General features: G+C 43.4%; 1 protein-coding gene across 1 annotated transcript in view; it reads right to left on the reverse strand.

Moving 5' to 3' along the window:
• LOC144603602 (A disintegrin and metalloproteinase with thrombospondin motifs 20) overlaps positions 1–24720 on the reverse strand; it is a 272822-nt gene that overhangs the window by 151820 nt on the left and 96282 nt on the right. The window contains exons 10-15 of the mRNA XM_078417074.1: positions 23902–24043; positions 20424–20528; positions 9438–9583; positions 3904–4085; positions 3042–3178; positions 1251–1368 (exon numbers count right to left, since the gene is read on the reverse strand). Of these exons, the coding sequence (XP_078273200.1) occupies positions 1251–1368; positions 3042–3178; positions 3904–4085; positions 9438–9583; positions 20424–20528; positions 23902–24043 (830 nt within the window). The remainder of the gene's footprint in view (positions 1–1250; positions 1369–3041; positions 3179–3903; positions 4086–9437; positions 9584–20423; positions 20529–23901; positions 24044–24720) is intronic.

Here is a 24720-nt window from a genome sequence, read left to right on the forward strand (position 1 = left end):
CATATCATATATATACAGCGCAGAAACAGGCCTTTTCGGCCCACCAAGTCCATGCCGCCCAGCGATCCCCGCACATTATGTTTCCCATATGTTTCCAATCATCATCATCATATCATATCATATATATACAGCCGGAAACAGGCCTTTTCGGCCCTCCAAGTCCGTGCCGCCCAGTGATCCCTGTACATTAACACTATCCTACACCCACTAGGGACAATTTTTACATTTTACCCAGCCAATTAACCTACATACCTGTACATCTTTGGAATATGGGAGGAAACCGAAGATCTCGGAGTAAACCCACGCAGGTCACGGGGAGAACGTACAAACTCCTTACAGTGCAGCACCCGTAGTCAGGATCGAACCTGAGTCTCCGGCGCTGCATTCGCTGTAAAGCAGCAACTCTACTGCTGCGCTACCGTGCCGCCCATAATCTTCTTTGTTTCTTCTTTTCTTGATTCTTTGTCGTTGATCAGTTGGTTCCTTTAATATTATTGAATATCTGTGAACATGCTAAAAGGTAATGGTCTAATATTTAGGCGAGAGTTTTAGCTTGGATCTTGGAATTAATATTTAAACTGTTTTGGCACCAGTGCCATGATTGGATAGGTGTAAAGACACAAGGTTTTAACATTCCACAAGTAAAATTATGCTGAGTCCTAATAAAGCATGATTACTGGATTTGCAAAATAGAATTAATTCCTTCTTTTGAAATTAAGCAGCCAAAGAAAATCTTTAGGCACTATAATAGAGAATTAACCAGATGCACATTACAGTTAGCCTAACAGCTGTGCATAGTGGAAATCCAACTCCTGGATTGCAATTTAAATAAGGAATTGAAAGTGCAAAGTGCAAAGGTCCATGGCCAGAAAAGAATTGCACTGTTTGATCCTACAATCTTGCCATTGTATATTCGTTCTTAGTACCTGAACTGATGTACAGCACTTTGGTCAACGTGGGTTGTTTTTAAATGTGCTATACAAATAAAATTGACTTGACTTGACTTGACCATAATCAAAGTCTGACTTGTTCACTTGATTTTCCCACAATGTTGTTTTCTATAATTAAAGCACAGTTCCACTCAATTTATATTTCATGTTTGAAAAAATGAAGCGGTAGGCCAGCTCTTTCTTTTGTATTGCTGTTTTAAGCTTCTTTAAAATACAAATAGAACAGCCCTCTGAAATAGCAGTTATTTTCTCCTCGCTGTTGATCGGTCGATGTTGTGCTATGCACTGGACAGAACTTACCATACTGCGCATTGTTAAATGTACCAGCCAGAGTCCGACAGGAAGAATGATTTCCTCCACATACTCCACACTTGTCCCGCCTCGCCTTGGAATTCAACACATGGTCACATCCCGCTTGCTGTAAAAGAAGTGCTGGAAATTAGGAGTTAAGTCAAGGTTAATGTACAAGTAACAGCATACAATTACCTACCAAATAAGTTCTCATTAACTAGGGGATGGGTAAACTTGTCAAACATTATCCAGCCAGTTTGATTTGATTATAAACAGCAGCTTCAGAGAAGTGGTGATGTCAGCTCCAGACAGCTTGCAGGCCACATTTTTTGGCATCTGCCAAGTTCTGCACCATATTAATGGTACAGAATGAGGTACAAATCGTCTGGACAAATCTTTTGTTTGTTTGTTTGTTTTTATGTCTTGTTTGCTCTGTAAAGTGTCTTTGAGTTTCCTGAAAAGCGCTATATAAATTAAATGTATTATTATTATTATTATTACCATAAACCAGCATCAGAGTAAAGGTTTGCCTCTGTGCCAAAATCCATGGTTACCACCCTCATTGTATCAAATCTCATGCTCGGCTACCTTTCACTGGAGTTTGGTGAACTCTGGCACAGGTCCCATGCAACTATGAAAAGGATAAGGGATCAGCTGCCAACAACTGAGGAACAATTGAATGTGTCACAATTATACATTTCAGGTTTACTTCATGTATCACCATCCACATCAAGAAACACATCAATAAACCTGAGGTTACTTCACCACACGATGTCGGTGATGCAGGACGTGTTGTATGAAGGCTGGCGTTCCGGTGCTTGGATATCGGGGAAGCACCACACTGTGAGTGAACCGAATGCCTAGCACAGAGGAACATTGGCTAAGAGGTCTAACAGCCACGACAGAGCCTCCTGGGTGTTGGTACAAGGCCAGATGCACACATTGAAAAACTTTGTCGGTTAACCATGAAGTTCAATGATGTCAGTTGTGCAACCTTCATTGATGAGCTCGAGTGTGGCTGGCAAGACCAGATAGGAGGTGAACACTTGGGAAAAGCAAGGACGTGGGGAAGGTGCTGTGGCAGATGCAAATGCTGAAGCCTTCCCGTGTCCTCTGCCTCCGGTGACATGGTCCTGTCGGACGCCATGAAGGTGGATACAGGCCCTTTTGGTCAAATTACACCAGCGTGCTCTGTCCTGGCCACAAGACTCCAGCTCACTTACAGGAATACCAGTGTGTTTGAGGCCACATAATCCTTACATCGCTTTCCTACTTCCAGCGGCTCTCCGCAAGTACTCGATAAAGGAGCTGGTGTGGCATACAGGAGCTGCCCATATGGAGCACATGGCCTATCCATAGCAACTGAGGCCTCAGGATCAAGGTCTCAATGCTGACCAGGCTGGCCCTATCCAGAATTTCCAAGTTTCTCACCCTGACCTGCCATTTGATGCACATGAGTTGTCACCCTAGGCTGCCATTTGATGCACATGAGTGCCTGCGTGGAAACACTCGATCTTATGTGAAAACAGTCGAGCCGTTTGATGTGTTTCCTGTAAAGCATCCAAATCACAAAGCCACACAAAAGACACGAGTGTGACTGCTTTTTACACTTGGATTACAAAAGGCCTCGCTCACCAAGTTTCTAAAACAATTGTCCAGATGTAGCAGATGTGCCTCAGGCATCTGGGTCAATGCCAATGACCTTCAAGGTGGCCATTCCCATTCAAAGTGGAATGGGGTACTGCAGCCCAGCTAACCCACAGATCAAGAGTTTGAATAAAATGACATATCATGACTTACTCTGCACAGGCCTTGTACACAGATATCATTTGTGTCAGGTCCGCATGGAGTACCATCAGTGACACGATCCTTCAGCTGATAATACGCTGTCGTCCCAGACACACGGCAGAAAAGCTTGCAGCGATCTTTCATCAGAACTGCCACAGAGAACACGGACACATCAATTATACTGTCTTCAGGTAAAAGAAGAGTTCCACCAAACTACACCATGAAATGTTTAGAATATACAAGTATGAATATAGAACTCTCTATCGTCTATACCTTGAGTATAGACATTGGAATGTTAAGTTTCAGATGTACAAGACATTGGTGAGGGCACATTTGGAGTACTGTGTTCAATTTTGGTCTTTCTGTTATGGGAAAGATTTTTTAAAGCTAAAAAGCATGCAAAGAAGATTTACGAGGAGGTTGTCGAGAAGGCCTGAGATATAGAGAGATGTTGTGCAGGCCAGGACAGTATTCCCTGGAGAGTAGGAGGACGAGGGGCGACTTTATAAAGGTGTATAAGATCATGAGGTGAATAGATAAGAGTGAATGCACAGAGTCTTTTCCACAAGAATAGGGGAATCAAGACCAGAGGACATAGTTTTCAGGTGAGAGAAAAAAAGATTTAATAGGAACCTGAGGGGCAACTTTTTCACAAGAAAGGTTGTGGGTATATGGAACAAGATGCCAGAGGAGGTGGTTGAGGCAGGTACTATCACGGCAGTTAAAAGACATTTGGACAGTGATGGATAGGAAAGGTTTAGATATGCGCCAAATGCAGGTCGGTGGGACTAGTGTAGATGGGGATTCTTAGTCGGCATGCACAGGTTGGGCCAAAGGGCCTGGTTTTCTATGCTTTATGACTATCAATACTTACTGCCGCTATACTTTGGAAGCCAGCGCACGTTTGCCGGTAAACCATTGATGTTGAAATGCTTTCCATCAAACTCGGAGCACTGCTCTTCCCTGAAATCCTTTCTTCCCTTTGCACAGGGCTCGGTGTTACAGGATCGGAACTTCATTCTACGGCCCACACAATACTTCCCACCATTCCTCGGCCTAATGGGAACATTAAACAACTGAAGCCTGATGATACAGGTTTAGAGCAAATAATTCCATTAAACATGAAACAGAAGCTGAAACATATTGTGATGTGATATCTTCATGTGATGAAAGTGATATCTTCACCAGTGCACCCGAAGAAGTAACTTTCCCCATCCTCAAGAATAAATTTATTGATTCATTCCAAGTTCACAAGTTATAGGAGTAGAATTAGGCCATTCGGCCCACTCCGCTATTCAATCATGGCTGATCTCAGGCTCCCAGTCCCATTTTCCTGCCGTCTCCCCGTTTTCATCAAGAATGTGTCTGTCCCTGCCTTAAAACTATCCACTGACGGCCTCCACAGCCCTCTGTGGCAATGAGTTCCACAGATTAACTACCCTCTGACGAAAGAAGTTCCTCCTCACCTCCCTTCTAAAAGAATGCCCTTTAATTCTGAGACTATGACCTCTGGTCCTAGACTCTCCCACCAGTGGAAACATCCTTTCCCACATCCACTCTATCTATGCCTTTCATTATTCTGTAAGTTTCAATGAGGTCCCCCCTCAACCTTCTAAACTCCAGCGAGCAGAGGCCCAGTGCTGTCAAGCGCTCATCATATGCTAACCCACTCATTCCTGGAAATCCCAGCTGAAAATGAGGATTATTTGGTGAGGAAGGGGGTGATTGGCAAGTGGGTCAGGTAATGATAGCAGGGTGGAGATAGTAAACAAGGCTGATGTGAAGTGAAAAGGAACCAAATGGTGGGATCTGACAAGTAAAGATGATAGGGAGTGAAATGTAGAACCAGAGGGAAGGATGGTGAGTAGAAGGGAATGGCAGGTGCAGGGAGGAGGGTTGGGAATAGGGGGCCCAGATTAGGGAGGGGTGAGAGATCAGTGGGTGGAGTTGGGGAAACGAACTAGGGAACGCTGGGGGGGAGGGGGGAATGGAAAGAAATGTCTGTGCAGGAAGTGGAGGAGGGGTTGGAGAACTGGGCAGATGAGAAGGAGGAGAGTGCTACCTGAAGTTGAACGATTCAATGTCCATACCAATGGGTGGTAATTTACCTAAGTAGAACATGAGGTACTGTTTTTGCCAATTTGTTTGGCCTCACTCTAGTAGTGGAGGAGGCTGAGGGCAGATGGGTCAGCGTGGGAATGGGCCGGGGAATTAAGCTAACAACCAGGGACTCCAGCAGCCCTGGCAGACAGAACGCAGGTGTTTGGCAAAGCGGAAGCCCTTTCTATGCAAGGGCCCGCTGGAGCACCCAGTTTCTAGCTACTTTAATTCCTTTTCTCATTTCCGTACTGACTTGGCTGCCCATAGTTTCATGATCTTGGCACTCTAAAGGTGTCCCAGACCTGCCTGCTTCCCTTCCTCTACCTGGTCGCCATTCTGTCCCTGACTGCACTGCCATAAGCTACACCATGTCCACTTTAAAAAAAGTGTGATTCTCAACCCCAAGGAGGCCTTGAAGCACAAAGCTCAAAATGGTCAAACCCAGGGCACTTCCAGAAAGACTGCAAGAATGTTCAAAGATTCTCGCTTGCTTTTGACAATTGATGCAAATGACTTGTTTGAAGTCACTAATAATAAGGCGAGGCAAAATGATAGGTAGTGAGTTACTAATAAAAGTGACACAGAGGCTGCAAAGAGACATAAATAAGCAGAAGGTGTGGATAAAGATCAGGCAAATAGAGACTAGTGTGTGAACATTTAAAATTACATTTTGGCAGGAAAGGTGATTAAAGAGCATTTTTAGCTGATGGTGGGAGAGTGAAGAGCTGTGAGAGACTGTGGAGATATTGGCAGAACTAGTTCACGACCGACAAAAGCTAGTATGCAGACAAGGTAATCAGCAAAGCTAACAGAATGTTATCATATACTGCTAGGGAAATTAAGTATAAAGGTAGCAAATTTATCTTTCACTTTACAGGCCACTGTGAGACCACTCCTTGGAGTAGTGTGTACAGTATTTATCTCAGTTATGGAAGGGTGTAAGGGTTCAAGAGAGAGCTGGATAGAGCTCTTAAGGATAGCGGAGTCAGGGGGTATGGGGAGAAGGCAGGAACGGGGTACTGATTGGGAGTGATCAGCCATGATCACGTTGAATGGCGGTGCTGGCTCGAAGGGCCGAATGGCCTCCTCCTGCACCTATTGTCTATTGTCTATTGTCTAAATGTTTTGGAAGAGATTCACAGAGGGCTTGCAAGGGTTGCATCTGATGACATTTAGAAGAATGAGAGGGGGCTTTGAAGCATATACGATTCTAAGGGCTCTTGGGCAGTTAGGGGTGAGGAGGATACTTATTGTAGAAGAATCCAGAGGGTCACTGTTGAAAAATAGGTGGTCATCCATTTCAGAATTCTTTCTCTTAGAGAGTCTCTTCCTCAAAGGGAGGTAGAAGCGGAATCTTTGAATATTTTTAAAGATGAAGCTGAAAGATACTTGATAAGCAGGGGGTGAAAGGCTTCAGGTTAGGACATTGGCATACTACTGCAGGATGTGGGAAGATAGGAAGCTTTCCAGTGTTCCCGAGGACTACAGCTGTGGTGAGTGCGTCAGGCTGCACCTCCTGACTGACCAGGTGAGGGAACTGGAGCTGCGGCTGCAAGGCTTCAGGGTCGCCAGGGAGTATGAGCGCGTAATAAATAGGTTACAGTGAGGTGGCCACACCTAAGGTAGTTGGGGACGACCAGGAAAGGGTGTAGGCAGAGAGTGCAAGAATCCCCTGTGTCCATTCCTCTCAACCACAGGTGTACCCTTCCGGATACTGTCAGGGTGCTGACTGTTCAGAGGAGAGCCGCAGCAGCAGCAGCAAACAGGCCTGTGGTGTCAGGCCTGACTCTGAAGGTGAAGGCAGACTGAGTGATCGTGATAGGAGACTTATCAGTTAGGGGGACAGACAGAAGATTCTATGGCCACAATCAGGGCTCCAGGATGGTGTGTTGCCTTGCTGGTGCCAGGATGCCCCGGAGCAGCTGCAGAACATTCTGATGGTTTAAGGTGAGCAGCCAGAAGTTATTGAGCACATTAGCATAAATGACGTGGGTAGGAAAAGGGATGAGGTACTGCGCAGTGGAAACAGGCAGAGAGGCTGAAAGGTTAAAAAGCAGAACCTCAAGGGTGGTAATCTCAGAATTACTCCTGATGACATGTGCTGATGAGGGTTGAAATTAGAACATAATAAATGACTGGGGAATTGGTGCTGGGGGCAGTGATTCAGATGTGTGGGATGTCTTCTGGGGCATAGGTGACTTGTACGAGATGAACAGGTTGCATTTGAACTGGAGGGGACCTATATTCTTGCACCGAGGTTTGTCAGTGCCACTCAGCAGGGTTTAAACTAGAGTGGTAGCAAGTGGGAACCTGAGCAGAAGGTCAGCTAAACCAGAAGATTAAGGTGCTTGGGATCCATGGTGACTAGATTGCTTGGATTCAAAATTGGCTTAGTCATTATCCATCAGATGAAAACAAGTTACTCTGGCTGGAGTCCTGGGACCAGTGGAATTCTGCAGGGATTTGTGCTGGGAGCTCCATTGTATCAGATACATATAAACAACTTGCATGTAAATGTAGGTGCGAGTCAGCAAACAACACCAAGATTGGTGGAATTGTGACAGTGAGAAAGGCTGGGATATAGATCAGCTACAGAAATGGGTGGAGAAATGGAAGATGGAGTTCAATCTGAGCAAGTTGTTGCACTTTGGGAGGTCAAATGTAAGGGGAAAATATATGGTTTATTTCATATCTTAATTTTCATATTTCAGATACAGCGCGGAAACAGGCCTTTTCGGCCCACCAAGTCCGCACCGCCCAGCGATCCCCGCACATTAACACTATCCTGCACACACTAGGGACAATGTTTACATTTTACCCAGTCAATTAACCTACATACCTGTACGTCTTTGGAGTGCGGGAGGAAACCGAAGATCTCGGAGAAAACCCACGCAGGTCACGGGGAGAACGTACAAACTCCTTACAGTACAGCACCCGTAGTCAGGATTGAACCTGAGTCTCCGGCGCTGCATTCGCTGTAAGGCAGCAACTCTACGGCAAGACTTTAAACAGCAATGATGTACAGAGGGATGTACAGAGGGATTTTGATCGCAAAGCCCATTGCTCTCTGAAAGTTTCAACGCAAGTAGATAGACTGGTATAGAAGGTGTAATGATATGCTTGCCTTCATCGGCCAGTACATTGAATATATGAGTCAAGAAGTTATGTTGCAGCTTTATAGGACTCTGGTTAGGCAGCATTTAGGGTATTGAGTGAAGTTCTGGTTCCCCCTTTGTAGGATGCATGTAAAGGCTTTGAAAAAGGATGCAGAAGAGGTTCACCAGAATACTGCATGGATTCGAGGGCACGACCTATAACTAGAGGTTGGGTGGACGTGGATTGTTTTCTCTAGAATGTCGGAGTTTCAGGGGAAACCTGATCGAAGTATACAAAATCATGGAAGGCACAGGTAGAGTAAATGGTTAGAACCTTTCTCTTGACGTCAAGAAGACATAACTTTAAGCCAAAAAGGTCAAAGTTTGAAGGACATGTGAGGGGTAAGTTTTTTACACAGAGAGCAGCGAGTGCCTGGAACACACTGCCAGGGTTGATGGTGGAGGCAGATACATTAGTGGTATTTAAGATGCTTTTGGATAAGCAAATGGATATCCAGGGAATGGAGGGATATGGGTCATATGCACGCAGGGGAGATTTGTTTAACGTTGTCATATTTGGCACGGACATTTTGTGCTGAAAACCAAGTTCCTGTGCGATACCGTTTCATGTTCCATCTTTTATGTTCCATTAGCAGCAGTGGTAAATGCCAAGACGACAGCATCTATAATCAATGATCCCCACCAGCCGTGCCATGGCCTCTTCTCACTGCTACCATTGGGCAAGAGGTACCCATACAATTGGTCTGAAGAACTGTTCAGTCCGAAGAAAAGTCCAAACACAAAACATTATGTGAACATTTCTCTCCATCGATGCTGCCTCGCCTGCCGAGTTCCTCCAGCTGTTTGTTTCTCGCTCAAAATTACAACATTTACAGTTTCTTATGTGTCCACCAGGTTCAGGAAAAACTATTTCCCTTCAACAAGAAGTACGTGAACCGACCTGCACAACCCTAATCACGTGTGAGCAATGGAACACAACAGACCATCTTTTGCTTTCTAATTGTGTATATTTGCACTAACACCTTGCTTTTTTTACAATCTTTTCCTTTTTACTATCTTGTAGAATGCCTGTGTAATTTATGTATCATTTATGGCTTGGCGTGTTGTCTGAATCTGAGCTCCTGCAAGTAAAATTTTCATTGCACCTGTACTTCATGGATGTGCACATGACAATAAACTCGACTTGACTTACTCTGGCTTGTTACAGTCCCGCGCTGCACTTCTGATCCCTCCACCGCATGGCCTGGAGCACTCTCCGTATGGTCCCCACGGTCCCCATTCTCCATCGACAGGCCTCGCTGCCATCTCGTTGTTCACACAAAGTCCATGCCGACAGTGCTGCCATCACACAAAACAAAAGTAATTGTGTTTTAATCAGTGTACAGGTGGCCAAATAATCTCAACCTCTTTGAAGACCCTCGGATTATCCTTGATCGGACTTTGCTGGCTTTACCTTGCACTAAACACTGTTCCCTTATCATGTATCTATACATGGATCGATAATGGATCGATTGAAATCATGTATTGTCTTCTGCTGACTGGTTAGCATGCAAAAGCTTTTCACTGTAAACGTGAGAATAAACTAAACTGAAACGGAATCCCCATAGAGCTGAGGGCCTGATTGTAAAGAACAACAATTTATCTGTTGGGAAAATGGACTATGACTACTTGACCGAACAAGAAATCAAGCTCAGAAACTGTGATTCTGATGGATAATTGTTTACCGGATCTGAGCTGGTAAAAGATTGACTGAACTACTTCTTGACATATCCTGAGCAAACTCAAAACCTCCTGATAGATAGAATATAATTAGCAAGGTAGAGTTACCAAATTTCCATGGATCTATTTCAAAATTACATTTGTGGGGCTCTCGGATGGCTTTGTGGCATAGATGGCGTAAACAGTCAGAATCTTTATCCCGGAGAGGAAATATTAAAGACAAGAGGGCATTGCTTAAAAGTGAAAAAAAGGAAAGTTTAAAGGAAATGTGCGGGTATTTTTACACTAAGAATGGTGTGTGCCTGGATTGTGTGCTAAGGGTGGTTTGGTTTAGAGATACAGCGCAGAAACAACCCTTCGGCCCACTGAGTCCGCACCAACCAGCGATCCCCGCACATTAACACTATTCTATGTAGGGACAATTTACACTTATACCAAGTGTTGTCGGGAATTTTGAAAATTGTAAGGAAGATGAGTAGGTTATAGTTTGGTTAACTCTGGAGTTCACATACTGGGGAACATGATGGGAAAATAGCCAAGAATGGAGTCAGAATAGCAAAGCTAAAACATTTTGCTGGAAAACAAGCTTCCTTATCAGTAGGGGGGAGAATAGTTCTTTGTAGTTCTGTGTGGGTTCTTGTCTGTTGTTATCTTGCATTACAAGCCGCTCTTGGCCAATGTGTTTACCAGGGAAGTCTCCCAAAGGTTAACAAATGTCCTCTTTTACGAGGGATTCCATTTGGCGGGGGAATCTGGACATTCATGGTATCTACATGTTAGATATATGGGAGGAAGATTTCTAAACAACAAGAAACTCAAGATTAAAGTTAACTTTGCGGAAACATAAAGATGAAAGGTTACAGAAACATTGATTAATGATTGTTATTTCAACTTCACAAATAACCATTTGGTCATGAGGGTATAAGAATCCTAAAATTACTGTAGGATTGAAGTAGTTTGAGCTTACTTACACTGTTTCTCAATGTACATTGCTAAGGCCTTTTATTAAACCGATTTGTTCGATAAACTCACCACTGCTTTATGAAATGTTTTATTTTGTGTTTGCGCCTATCTGAGTAAAGTCAGGTGTAGGGTACGGGTAAAGTACAAAATTCCCTCTAACACCAAGCCAATTAACCTACAAACCTGTACGTCTTTGGAGTGTGGGAGGAAACCGAAGATCTCGGAGAAAACCCACGCAATCACGAGGAGAACGTACAAACTCCGTACAGACAGCACCCGTAGCAGAATCAAACCCGGGTCTCTGGCTCTGCAAGGCAGCAGCTCTACCACTGTGCCACCGTGCCGGCCATGGTGGTGTTGGAAGCAGATACAATAGCGATATTTAAGAAGCATTTAGCATATGGATATGTAGAGAATGGAGGGATATGGATCACGAACAGGCAGAGATGATTAATTTAACTTGACATTGTGGGCCAAAAGTCCTGCTGCTGTGCTGTACTATGTTCTATGCTCTATGTTCTATTCTATTTAGCTCACATTAGCTATTCATTAAATCATGAAGCATGAATGACATGAGAATTCCATCCCAATATACAACTCTCTGACATGCACTTGTTGTGCTGTGCGGGAGATTTGGAAAAATAGGGAAAAAAGATTTAAGCAAATGGTTAAAACAGTTAACATTAACACTTGTATTTAATGATGATGCAGACAGCACAGGATCACTATGGCAACACTTGAAAGAATGTAAGGAGGGGTGGTGAATCTCTTTCAAGGGCCAGTACATTCAAGGCCAGTCATAATCCGAACATAGAAGAGTAGTTCAGGTAGAACAGGTCATCCAGCCGACAATGCCTGTACCGAACATACGTAATGCTCAGGTAAAGTAATCTCATCTCATCCACCTGCATGGGATCCATATTCCTCCATTCCCTGCATATCCATGCACATGTCTAAATGCCTCTTAAATGCCACTATCAAATCTGCCTCCACCTTCAACCCCGGTAGCATTTTCTAGGCACCATCATTAGGATCTTATGTTATTTCCTTTATTTTAATCTGTAATGCAAGTTAACCAAGTAATCTATTATTATTTCCGATATTTTTATGAATATTTATGTTTTGACCATTGCTCTTGAGCTCTGCAATGTAACGGGTTTTTTAACTTAAAAAAAAAAAAATACTCAATATCTGAACTTTCCCCCAGAGAAAGCATTTTTCAGGCTGCTTTTAGTGCTAGCTCAAATGGAGATGAAATTTACATTAGACTATAGAGATACACGCTCTATGTTCAGCCCACTGACTTTCTTTGAAGCTGTCTAGCAGTGCGACAGGACTCTTCGGAAGCAGACTCAGACAATGTAGATAACAAAGCTATCTACAAGGACAAGCAACCTTTGAATGGCAATTTTGTATCTTCTGTCTGACAGGAGAGGGCCTGACTGGGGTGTGAGCGATCCTTGACACTTACCACCAGATTCATGATTAGTTTCTTGCCCGCTGTTATCAGACCCTTGAATGGACCACTCCTAATCCAAGGATGAATTCCCAAACATCTATTCTACTTTCATTGTGGCCCTTGTACATTCCTTGCAGCTGTCACACTATATTTTGTACACTTTCATTTTTGATTTTGCTCTCCCTGTTGCACTCATGTATGGCATGATCTGCCTGATAGCGCACGTGACAACATTAAACCAAGAATCAAGAGTATTTTTGGCTCTTGCCTTTCTGACAAATAAAGATATCTTGAATCTCTTGAATCTTGAATCTATTTAATTGTCAAATGTACGGACACGCATGTGTAGCCAGGCACAGCTCAATTCTATCTTTCAATTTGCCAATATTACCAACATTGTTAGATCAATAATGAGTATAGGAGGGAAACATAGAAACATAGAAAATAGGTGCAGGAGGAGGCCATTCGGCCCTTCGAGCCAGCACCGCCATTCATTGTGATCATGGCTAAATTCAAGTCTAAATTCACTTGACTGAGACCCGGTGGCTCCGCCTGGTCCCGGATAGACATTTTCATGTCAAAGGCCATTGCGGTCAGACGCACTGATGGCACGCCAGCGTTCTTCTCTGGCCACTGCCTCCTTTCATCTACAGAAGGACCAGCAGACAGCCAGAGGGACGTGGAAGCTAAACGTCAAACTGCTGATTCCAGAGAACATCCAGGAACTAAAGAGGAACTGCCAAGGCTGGAGAATTGTGAAACCCTTCATTGACTCACTGATGCATTGGTGGGGAGTAACTACAGAACGGTAGATTCTTACAGCACAGAAACTTGGACTTTGGCCCACCTTGCCTTTCTGACCAAGATACCCCATCTGCACATGTCCATCTGCCCACATTTCGCCCATATTCCTCTAAAGCTTTCCCTTCCACGTATCTGGCCAAATGCTTTTTAAATGTTGTTATAGTACCTGACTCAACCACCTCCTCCAGCAGCTCGTCCCATATACCCACCACCCTCTATTTGAAAACATTGGTTCCTATTCGAAGGGATTAAAAGTACCATTAAAAGTACCATTAGCAAATTTGCAGATGATACTAAGTTGGGGGGTAGTGTGAATTGTGAGGAAGATGCAATAAGGCTGCAGGGTGACTTGGACAGGTTGTGTGAGTGGGCGGATACATGGCAGATGCAGTTTAATGTAGATAAGTGTGAGGTTATTCACTTTGGAAGTAAGAATAGAAAGGCAGATTATTATCTGAATGGTGTCAAGTTAGGAGGAGGGGGAGTTCAACGAGATCTGGGTGTCCTAGTGCATCAGTCAATGAAAGGAAGCATGCAGGTTCAGCAGGCAGTGAAGAAAGCCAATGGAATGTTGGCCTTCGTAACAAGAGGAGTTGAGTATAGGAGCAAAGAGGTCCTTCTACAGTTGTACCGGGCCCTGGTGAGACCGCACCTGGAGTACTGTGTGCAGTTTTGGTCTCCAAATTTGAGGAAGGATATTCTTGCTATGGAGGGCGTGCAGCGTAGGTTCACTAGATTAATTCCCGGAATGGCGGGACTGTCGTATGTTATAAGGCTGGAGCGATTGGGCTTGTATACACTGGAATTTAGAAGGATGAGGGGGGATCTTATTGAAACATATAAGATAATTAGGGGATTGGACACATTAGAGGCAGATAACATGTTCCCAATGTTGGGGGAGTCCAGAACAAGGGGCCACAGTTTGAGAATAAGGGGTAGGCCATTTAGAACGGAGATGAGGAAGAACTTTTTCAGTCAGAGGGTGGTGAAGGTGTGGAATTCTCTGCCTCAGAAGGCAGTGGAGGCCAGTTCGTTGGATGCTTTCAAGAGAGAGCTGGATAGAGCTCTTAAGGATAGCGGAGTGAGGGGGTATGGGGAGAAGGCAGGAACGGGGTACTGATTGATAGTGATCAGCCATGATCGCATTGAATGGCGGTGCTGGCTCGAAGGGCTGAATGGCCTACTCCTGCACCTATTGTCTATTGTCTATTGTCTATTCAATCTTTCCCCTCTCACCTCAAACCTACGTCCTCTAGTTCTTGCTTCCCCAACTCTGGGTAAAAGACTGTGCACTCACTTTACTTATTCTAGTCATGTTCTTATGCACCTCTATAAGATCACCCCTCGTGCTCCCCAAGGAATAAAGTCCTAACCTCTCCCTGTATCTCTGGTCGCGAGTCCTGACAACATTCTCGGAAATCATCTCTGCACTCTTTCCAGCTAAACAACATCTTTCATATACAAGGATCACCCAAACTAAACACAATACTCCAAATGTGGCTTCATCAATGTGTTGTTCAGCTGGAACATAACCTCCCAACCTCTATACTCAACACTCTGATGAAGGCCAATGTATCGAGAGCCTTCTTAACCACCGTGACTCCAATTTCAAGGCACTATGTACTTGCACTCCTGGGTCCCTCTAGTTTACTCCCCAGAGCCCTGCCATTCACTGTGAAGGTCCTGTCATTGTTTGACTTCCCAAAATGCAACATCTTGCACATCTGCAATAAACTCCATTAACCATTCATAGATACAAAATGCTAGAGTAACTTGGAGGGTCAGGCAGCATCTCTGGAGAAAAAGGAATGGGTCACAATGCTGAACTAAAGTGCTGCTGCAATTTTTTAACAACCATCTTCACAATCTACGATGCCACCCACTTTCCTGTCATCTGCAAATTTACTAATGATGCCCTGTACATTCTCATCCAATTTGTTGATATAAATTTCAAATAGCAATGGGCATGGCGCCAATCCCTGAAGCACATCGTTAGTCACAGTCTAGTCCGAAAAATAACCTTCCACCAACACCCTCTGCTTCCTTCCATGAAGCCAAATCTCTATACAGTCGGGTAACTCTCCGTGGATTCCATGTGATCTAACTTTTCAGAGTAGCCTACCATGCAGAAACTTATCAAATGCAATGCAGGAGCCCATATAGACAACGTCTAAGGCTTTGCCCTCATCAGGCTTATTAATTACTTTAAAAAACTCAATTAGGTTTGTGAAACATGATCTCCCACATGCTGGCAATCCCGAAACAGCCTCTGTCTATCCAAATGCATATATACCTTATCCCGCAGAATACTCTCCAGTAACTAGCCTACCACAGACATTGGGCTCACTCGTCTATAGTTCCTAGTCTTTTTCTTGCAGCCCTTCTCAAATAGAGGCACAACATTAGCCACCCTTCAGTCTCTGGCACTTCACCCATATCGAATGATGATTTGTATATTCATATATCTCAGCCAGGGAGCCTGCAATTTCATCTCTAGCTTTCCGCTGTGTCAACAGATATATCTGAATAGACCCAAGAGATTTATCCATCTTCATATGCCTTAAGACATTCAGCACCTCCTCAACTGTAATACTGACTGTTCTCAAGCCACTTCCATTAACTCGTTCTCCCAGTCTTTATGACTTTCTCCATAGTAAACAGATAGGAGCCATACCCATTGAGTACTTGCTCATCTTCTGTGGCTCCACGCAGAAATGACCACATTGGTTTCTAAGGGCTCCTTAATCATCCTCTATCCTGAAACTTGTGAGATACATACAGCTGCCTATACTTGTCCCTTGTCTCCTCTTTTTCATGGCCAGACCCTCAATTTCTCTCGTCATCCATGCTTCCTTACTGTCACCTGCCTTCCTTACTGTCACCATGACTACCTTATTAGCCTTACAGCTGCCTGCAGTCTCTTGCCATGTTTGCTCCTCCAATTCCGGTAGACTATTTGGAGCCCACAGTGCACTCCCAACAAGGTAATCATCCCCTTTTTATTTATTCGCTCCACCCAAACAGACTCACTGGTAAATCCATCAGAAATGTAATCTCCACTGCCGCCGTGACATTCTCTTACTGAATAAAGAAACCCCCCCCCACCTCTCTTTTACACCCACCAATATGTTTTAATACTGTGATATGTACTGGAGGCAGCACTAGTATGTGTGAGAACCTCTGGAGTGGGGCATGAACACAAGGCACCTGGACACAGAAGCGGGAGCATTTCCATAGCGCTGAGCCAACAGGCATTTTCTGCTCACATCTGCCACAATTTAGTTTCCAAATCCCATGATCCTCAAAAAACCTGTTCTCTTCCAACAGGCAGTTAGTCCGAAAAATAATTATTTCTATCAGCCCTTGGTACTTGTCTGGAGCAGCCCTGAAGATTTGGCACAAAGCCCTTTGGAATGTAATGACTGCAGCAAGCACAGCCAATGAGTTATATTTACTGACAGAGAGAGGTTCAGATGCAGATGCATTTTTTCAAGAATTTCACATTCTATTCAGTAGCTTAATCTTAGATTCTAATTACAGTCGCACTAGCCAAAGTCAAGCATATTACTTTCCATCTAATAGTTGTTGCTATATAGCAGAGATCTTTCGACTCATTATGTCCGCACCAGTTGTAAAGGACCGACTCACCACTGGCACGTAGTGTTGTGGGTCACAGCTCTTCACTTGCACACCCAATGATGTGCATTGGCTGACTGTAATGAGGAGCTTGGCCTCTACCATACTTGCAAGCTCGGGCTCGATGTGATATTTTCTCCTCCTCTCCCTCTTATCTTTCTGCAGATTATTTTAAACTTCACATCTCCCCTCTCTGCTTTCTTAATCCTCTACTATTCTCCCATTTACTCTGTCTAAGCAGCCCCCACTTCCACAATTACTAAGCCTCTACTCAGACTGATTTTTCAAAAGAAAGCATTCCTATTTTATCCAATCTCCCCTCATTGAACATTTTTTTCCAGTCATAGAGTCGTACAGTACGGAACACCATGATCACTGAATGCAGTACACTAGATTGCAAGAAGTGCAAGTCAAGTCAAGTTTATTTGTCACATACACATACACGATGTGCAGTGAAATGAAAGTGGCAATGCCTGCGGGTTGTGCACAAAAAAGAATTACAGTTACAGCATATAAATAAAGTTAATAAAGTTACTATAGTGTAGACAAAAATGTAGTCTCTGGAGTTATAAAAGTTGACAGTCCCACAGGCCATCAGGACTGTCAACTTTTATAACTGCAGAGACTAAACAAGTGAATTGTTGCTTCACCTGGATAGACTGTCGGATAGTGCGAAGGGGCTGATATCTCCTGTGTTTGTATGGGTAGTGCCAAACAACAATGCATGGTCGGTGGGGTGGGAAGAGCAAACCAAGGAGTTGTGAAGGGAGAAATTCCCTCTGAATGCCTAAAGAGGAGAATGATGCATCTGGTGGTGGAATCTTGTTGGAGCTGTTGGACATTGCAAAGCATGTTGAATACAGAGACTGGTGGTGGGGAAAGTCAAGACCAAGGGAACTCTGTTCTTGCTCTATCCAGATGGGGAGGGAATAAGAACAGAGGTGCAGAAAAGAGTTGAAATTATTGTTTTGCACCAATGCAGTTATTGATCTACTGGAAAAAGAGATGAGAGAAAAAGAATAGGATTTTTAAATAAAGATTGTTCCAAAAATCCCACAAAAAGTCTGAGAGAGGTTGGGTCCTCTGTAAATCTGCTGGCGGAACCTTAGCAGGTCAGGCAGCATCTGTGGAGGGAAATGAACAGACAAGGTTTCGGTTTGGGACCCTCCTTCAGACCAATGGAGTTGAGGGGAGATGGCTGGTAGAAAGAGGTGAGGGGAAGGGGTGGGGCAATATTTGTGCAGACACCTGTCCATATGAGAATAAACTCAACTTGACGACTTTAGCTTGCCCTACCTCTTCTTTTCACCTCTCTCGACTAGCTACCTCCCCTGTACTCCATCAGCCTGGAGAAGGAACCTTGCCTGTCTATTTCCCTCCCAGATGCTGCGTGATCCATTGAGCTCCTCCGGCAGATTTTTTGTTTTGGTTTTTACTGTTTTTAAAAGAGGATAGTTTAATATATTGCCCAACCTATACTTCATAATTATTCAGCAGATAGAATGTCTCTTTCTTAATGTACACAAAGTGCTGATAGCCTGGTAAAATGGGAAGAGAGAGAGGGTAGATTGAACCTCTTCTGAAACTGTTGACAAGCACTTTTAATGGACTGATCTCACCCAGAACATAACCTTGCACAATGTATCCTCACTCACTGCTTTGAAAGTAAAGGGAACTCTGTTGGGCAATTCTTAAATTAAAGCCTCATTGTGTCCATCATAATACTGATCCTATACTTTGGAATTGGAGAGTTTAAACCCAAATTGCTTTGTGTGCATCTGCTTTTAACTGCATAAAGGTTGGGATATTTAAGCCATCCAAGCATAAGCTCCAGACGATATCTTAGTACATTCACGCTTATAGGTAGAACAGGAGCCATGGTTGCTTTACACACCTTTTAAACCCTCCCCTTATGAATAGAGGACATTACCACACCTGAGGAAGAAGAAAACATGAGTATTTTGAAAGCCATCCACTTAGATGCATTAAACTTGACATCATTACATTGCTTTGTAGGTATGTGAATGAAAGTAATCCAGACCAAGTATCTCATTCATGTGAACAACAGCAATGAAATCCAATTACTTACTCCCGCTAAACTTAAACCGTTAATAGCATTAGTGTGTGGATGCCTCTATGCTGGGGTCTATATAATCAGCAAACATACAGTACAGAGCGCCATTGTTTCCATCTCGCCCCTCTACACTGCCACCACCATTCACTTACAATGAAACAAAAGGGGTACAATTTTTAGCAGTGTCTTCAGTCTGACTGAGGTGTGAATGCATTACTTCCCTCAAAGTACTTAATGTTGAACCAGAGGAGAGGGGTTGTAGCAGGAGGTTGGCATGTGTTTCCACTTGGAACTGTAAAGTATGGTCTGACAGCTTGTTTCCCGTTTCCGTTGGTCATTCTTCCTGCCGGTCCTGAGTGGAGGTGCCACTTTCCTGGGCAGTCACTCCTAGTTACAGTCCTGGGGTGAGGGTCACTCTGCTGGCTAAAGTCCCTTGACAGGATAGTCACTCACTGATCCTCTCCCGGTGCCTGAGGCCACTGACTCTAAGTGCCAGGGGGTCGCAGAGGTCTGGGATCATAGACCCTCAGTGCCAGGGTCCACTGACCCTCCCTCAGTGACTCAGGTCATGACTCAGTGCCCAAGGTCACTGACTCTCACTGCCTTTTGGACTCGTTACAGAACTGAACATCAACCTAAATCTGCCTACAAACTGTGACCGTGGCATGAAGTGAACACACGTCCATTTTGAGCCTAAATATGCCCATCCCCCACCTAATCCACCTGCGTGCATCTAGACAACTTTGTAAAATCAAAGGATTTTCAGTTAGTTATCTTCAGTTAACATCTTGGAAACAACAGATAAAGCTTTTCAACTCTATTGGCTTATAATTCTACCTTTTCTTACTGAAGAAATATACCGCAGATGTCATTTCACCATTCAAAAAACATTTGTACACTGGAAAGCACATTTTCCGTTTACCCAATAAATTAAACACATAAGGCACAATAATAATATTTCCAATAAAGGACATCATAACACAGTCTGCAAACCCTAGTGTACTACAGTTGATGAAGGGACCCTGCTCCAACTTCAGATAGTTCCTCTATCCCTCTCTTTCCCCTCCCCTTCCCAGTTCTCCCACTGTCTTCCTGTCTCCTACTACATCCTATCTTTGTCCCGCCCCCCTCCCCTGACATCAGTCTGAAGAAGGGTATTGACCCGAAACGTCACCCATTCCTTCTCTCCCGAGATGCTGCCTGACCCGCTGAGTTACTCCAGCATTTTGTGTCTACCTTCAATTTGAACCAGCATCTGCAGTTATTTTCCCACACACTATACCTCCCCCACTCTCAGTTGACTCTAAACCAGCCCAACAGCTTATTTCCTCAATGGACATCACCAAGCCGGTCAAGTGGTAAACTACTTTCAGTATAAAGCTGTTATCAGTTGTAACAGCATAACTGTGTCTGCCCATTCACAGACATCAGCTGTCCATAGTCCAAAGCAACAGATATCGAAATACTGTCATTCCTTTGCGCACGCATCCCTCCCCTACAGAATATCAACATTCAGTCCTTACCATCCCATGGCCACATTCAGTCCCGTCAGCCAGAGGCATGTGTTGTGTACGACAGCCCCTGTGCACTCCTTCTGCACTTGTACACCACAGGCGCTTGCATTGTTTCTGTGTGGACAATGAACTCATTTGTAATGTGGTAACTCAATTATGATTTAATAAAAATAAAGATACACTAGACCAGTCCATCTTACTTACTGATCAGCTTATTTAAATGAAATTAGATTGCTATTCTCTGTTACAGGGCAAGAAACTAATGGAAGGGAACACAAGCTGAAGAATAACATTGGCAATCTCGCATTGTTCAGAAGTTACATCTATTTGCCTCAGGCTGAGGTGATCATATGACAAATAATTACAAATCATGTAATGAGAAACATTAACACCTCCCTTGTCAAGTTATTCTTGCCCATTATCCCAGCAAAGCACATTAAATTGCGGGTAGGAAAAGAAAACTGCAGTTGCTGGTTTAAATCGAAGGTAGACCAAAATGTTGGAGTAACTCAGCGGGTCAGGCAGCATCTCGGGAGAGAAGGAATGGGTGACGTTTCGGGTCGAGACCCTTCTTCAGACTGAGCAGGTAAATTACATTGCAGGTAAATGGGACGAGCTTAAACGGGAATCTTGGTCAGCATGGACAAGTTGGGCTGAAGGGCCTGTTTCCATGCTGTATGACTCTATGACTACTTTGAAGGTCCTGACATTTAGCAATTTAGGTGCTAGGGAAGAGAAGAGTTGTTGGGAATGTTCTGGGACATGGCAGAGACCTCAACAGGCCAAGTGGCTTCATCTATTTTGTATGGAAACATGAAATAAAACAATACAAAAGAGGTAGGCCCAAAATGTTGGAGTAACTCAACAGGTCAGGCAGCATCTCTGAAGAAAAGGAATAGATGACATTTCGGGTCGGAACTGAAGCATTTTGTGTCTACCTTCGGTATAAACCAGCATCTGCAGTTTTTTCCTACACAATACAAAAGAGATCATTGTCCCTCTGCCTCTTATCTCTGCCTCTATAGTTGCTGGCCTGTTGAGTATTTCCAGCAATGTTTTATGTTTATTTCAAATTTCTAACATTTTAATTTGCTTCCACTTGTATCAACTGAATATCTCTAAAAAGGCATGATCAAAAGTATTTGAAACAGGAACTTAGCTATACGTTTACACCATTAAATACTACAAATGCCAGTCATGTTTAATATTTGCAGGATTTGGGCAGATACTTTCAGTTATTAAGTAGCTTACAGACCGTGGGGTGATGTGAATCGCTCCATTGCTAATTCAGCACGAGATAAATGCTGGCCACTTACAATGTTACAAAGTCAATTTGATCCCACAATCAACAACAAAAGGTTTCTGTCCAAATTTCTTTCTACTCAGATACGTGGATGTTGTCTGTCACATATTTATTGGCATCATAAGTTACAATGGTGGATTTTTTGTTTATTGAATGTTGAGTGTAATGACGAACAGTTGGGAAAAATATCAAGTCAGCTATTGGACAGGCTCATAGGATTGTTTGCTAACTCTGGATTTCATTTCTAATATTCTGATGGCGTAATAATCAAATAGATATTTTTATTCAGTGGCAAGAAATAATTGCAAAGCTCCCATGAAGAATTCCTGCTCTGTTTTTACTACATATAACCTTTACATGTATCTCAAAAGGCCTCAAGGGGCATCAGTTAAAAATGTTACACTACTGATATGATCAAACAAAATTAAATTGGATTACCAGAGTTAGAATTAAAGACAGTACTTTCTGCATACACTCAAACTTTCAAAAACTTATTTTTGATTTAATACTTTTATATTTGGGTTAAATTATTACACATGAATACCAGCACATTCACAATAAAACAAAACTAACAGCTATAAAACAATAAAACAAACTTAACATGATGAATTTGTCGTTTGAACACTTATTGATCAATTGCACAGCACCGTGAGATGTGCCAATAGACCAGTTGGGACCATTGACCTCCAGAAAGAAATCTGAGCATAAACCCTTGATATGAGTTGACAATTGTGCTGCTATTTTTTGCTTTAAATCCAATTATTTTTTCTTTAAAGAACTATTTGCAAAGTTGTTGTTCAGTGGATTACTTAGGAAGGTTACGAAATTTAGAGGTACAGAATGAAATCGGGCCCATCGGCCCACCGAGTCCACATTGACCATTGATCACCCACTTTTTCATCCATTTTCATCATTTTTTCTTATACGTCAGTGTCAACTTACAGAGGCCAATTAACCTACAAACCTGCACGCCTTTGGCATGTGAAAGGAAACCGGAATATCTGAAGGAAACCCACGCAGTCACAGGGAGAATGTGCAAACTCTACACATATAGCACCCAAGGTCAGGATCGAACTAGGGTCTCGTGAGCTGTGAGGCAGCAGCTCCACCAGCTGCACCACTGATACTAAGGTCAGTTACTCGAATTACATCATGTGTGCCATACCTCAATTCCCCCTGTGGAAAATCCTCTCACAGACAGCAAAGCAAAATAACTCTTTTACACAGGACTGGTAACATCCAATATCAATGGTAGTCTTTGGCAGGGTTTCATAGTGGAATGGTTTCCAATAAAACCCATGAGCCTTAATTTTTACTGGGATATAATTTCTGAGCAGTTTGGGAGGGTAAAATTGAGAAGCTGACTGTTTAGGCTTTGCAAAAAACCTGGAGTTTTTAGCTCTGGGATCTGTTTGAACTTTCTTTTCTCCAATTCTCTACCACTGGTCGACTAGGCTGTTTAATGGGCAGGAGAAACTGAGACTCCCACTTAGGATCAGTGGCAGTGGGTATATTTTGTTCAAGGGAGAGTAAGCCATGGCGACTGTGAGTTTGTTGGAGTGGTTGGAGAAGATGCAGATCATGGGGTCGAGTTTGTGGGATTATCGGGGAAGAAAGAACTGGAGGACTGAGGAGAAGGAAATTGATAATTAATGATCTTGGATAAATTGGATCTGCATGGCATGAGGAAAACAGGGGTTGTTAGCTATGTTTGTAGGATGGGAGGGGATATCATACAGATTACTGTGAGGACACAGAGGAATTACACCTGCTTGTAATGCTGCAGATTTCCCAAGGTCAGGGAACTCAGGCTCAGGCTGCTTAAAATTCAAAATGGAGACACACAGCTTGTTTGAAAGAATTCTCTGACTGACACACCAGCTGAGTGCAGGTTTGTCACTCATCTTTGATCTCACTGTAAAAACTGAAAGTGGCAGGTTTGACGCATTTTAACCTGTTGGTGTGTGCAGTTTTGGAGTTTCTGCTTACTCTGCACAATGTAAATATTCCGTTGGAAGCAAGATACATTCAGGGAGTATTTCCAACATTTTCTGGATTAGGTTCTCATATACAATATCTATATATTTTTCTATCAATAGACAGAGAAATATCATATGCTCTAGCTTCTTCCAGCTGTTGTACAAGATACTGACACGCTTGGCGAAAGATTATAAATTAGCTCACCATGTAGGGACAAACTTGTGATCCTGATCCAAACATAAGTTCACATTGCTTGTTTGCATTGTAGATTTGACCAGGTAACTGGGCTGGCAGGTCATAGTTCCTCACCACAGGTTCATCAAGAAGGCATTCTCCATAACCAGTGCTAGAAGTACACAGGAACAATCCATAAGTAACATTCTGTGACACAAAAAGCTGGAGTAACTCAACAGGTCAGGCAGCATCTCTAGAGAAAAGGAATAGGTGACATTTCCGGTCAAGATCCTTCTTCAGGCTACTGTGACCAAGTGGTGTGGTATAGAGACTGGGAGAAAGTTTGGGCTGGTTCCGAGGTTTATACCATTGGTGCTGTTCGAAATGAAGCACTCTCTGCATAATCCTCCAGGTGAACAGAAGACAGGATTACCCAACATATAACAGTACATAGATGTAACTAAGAAAGAGGCACGCTAGCAGCTTTATTTTCTCAGAAATTCAAAGAGAGTTGCATGTCACTGAATACTTGTGAACTTCTACAGATGTATGTAGAAAGTATCTGGACAGTTACATCGTGGCCTGGAATGGCAATTCCAAAGCACAGGAATGCATGAGGCTGCAGAGAGGGTGGATTCATCCCAACCTATCTTAGTTACACCTCTCTCCACCATCCATTGTGTCTACACGCGGTGCTGCTACAAGATGGTGGTATCTATCAAAACCGACCCCAACCAGCCAGGCCATGCCATCTTGTCATTGCTACCATGGAGCAGGTGGTCCAGATGTTACACACCACCAGGTTCAGGAACAGCTACTTTCCTACAACTATTAGGTTCTTCAACTGAC

The sequence above is a fragment of the Rhinoraja longicauda genome, chromosome 20, assembly GCF_053455715.1.
Source record: "Rhinoraja longicauda isolate Sanriku21f chromosome 20, sRhiLon1.1, whole genome shotgun sequence".
NCBI lineage: Eukaryota > Metazoa > Chordata > Chondrichthyes > Rajiformes > Arhynchobatidae > Rhinoraja > Rhinoraja longicauda.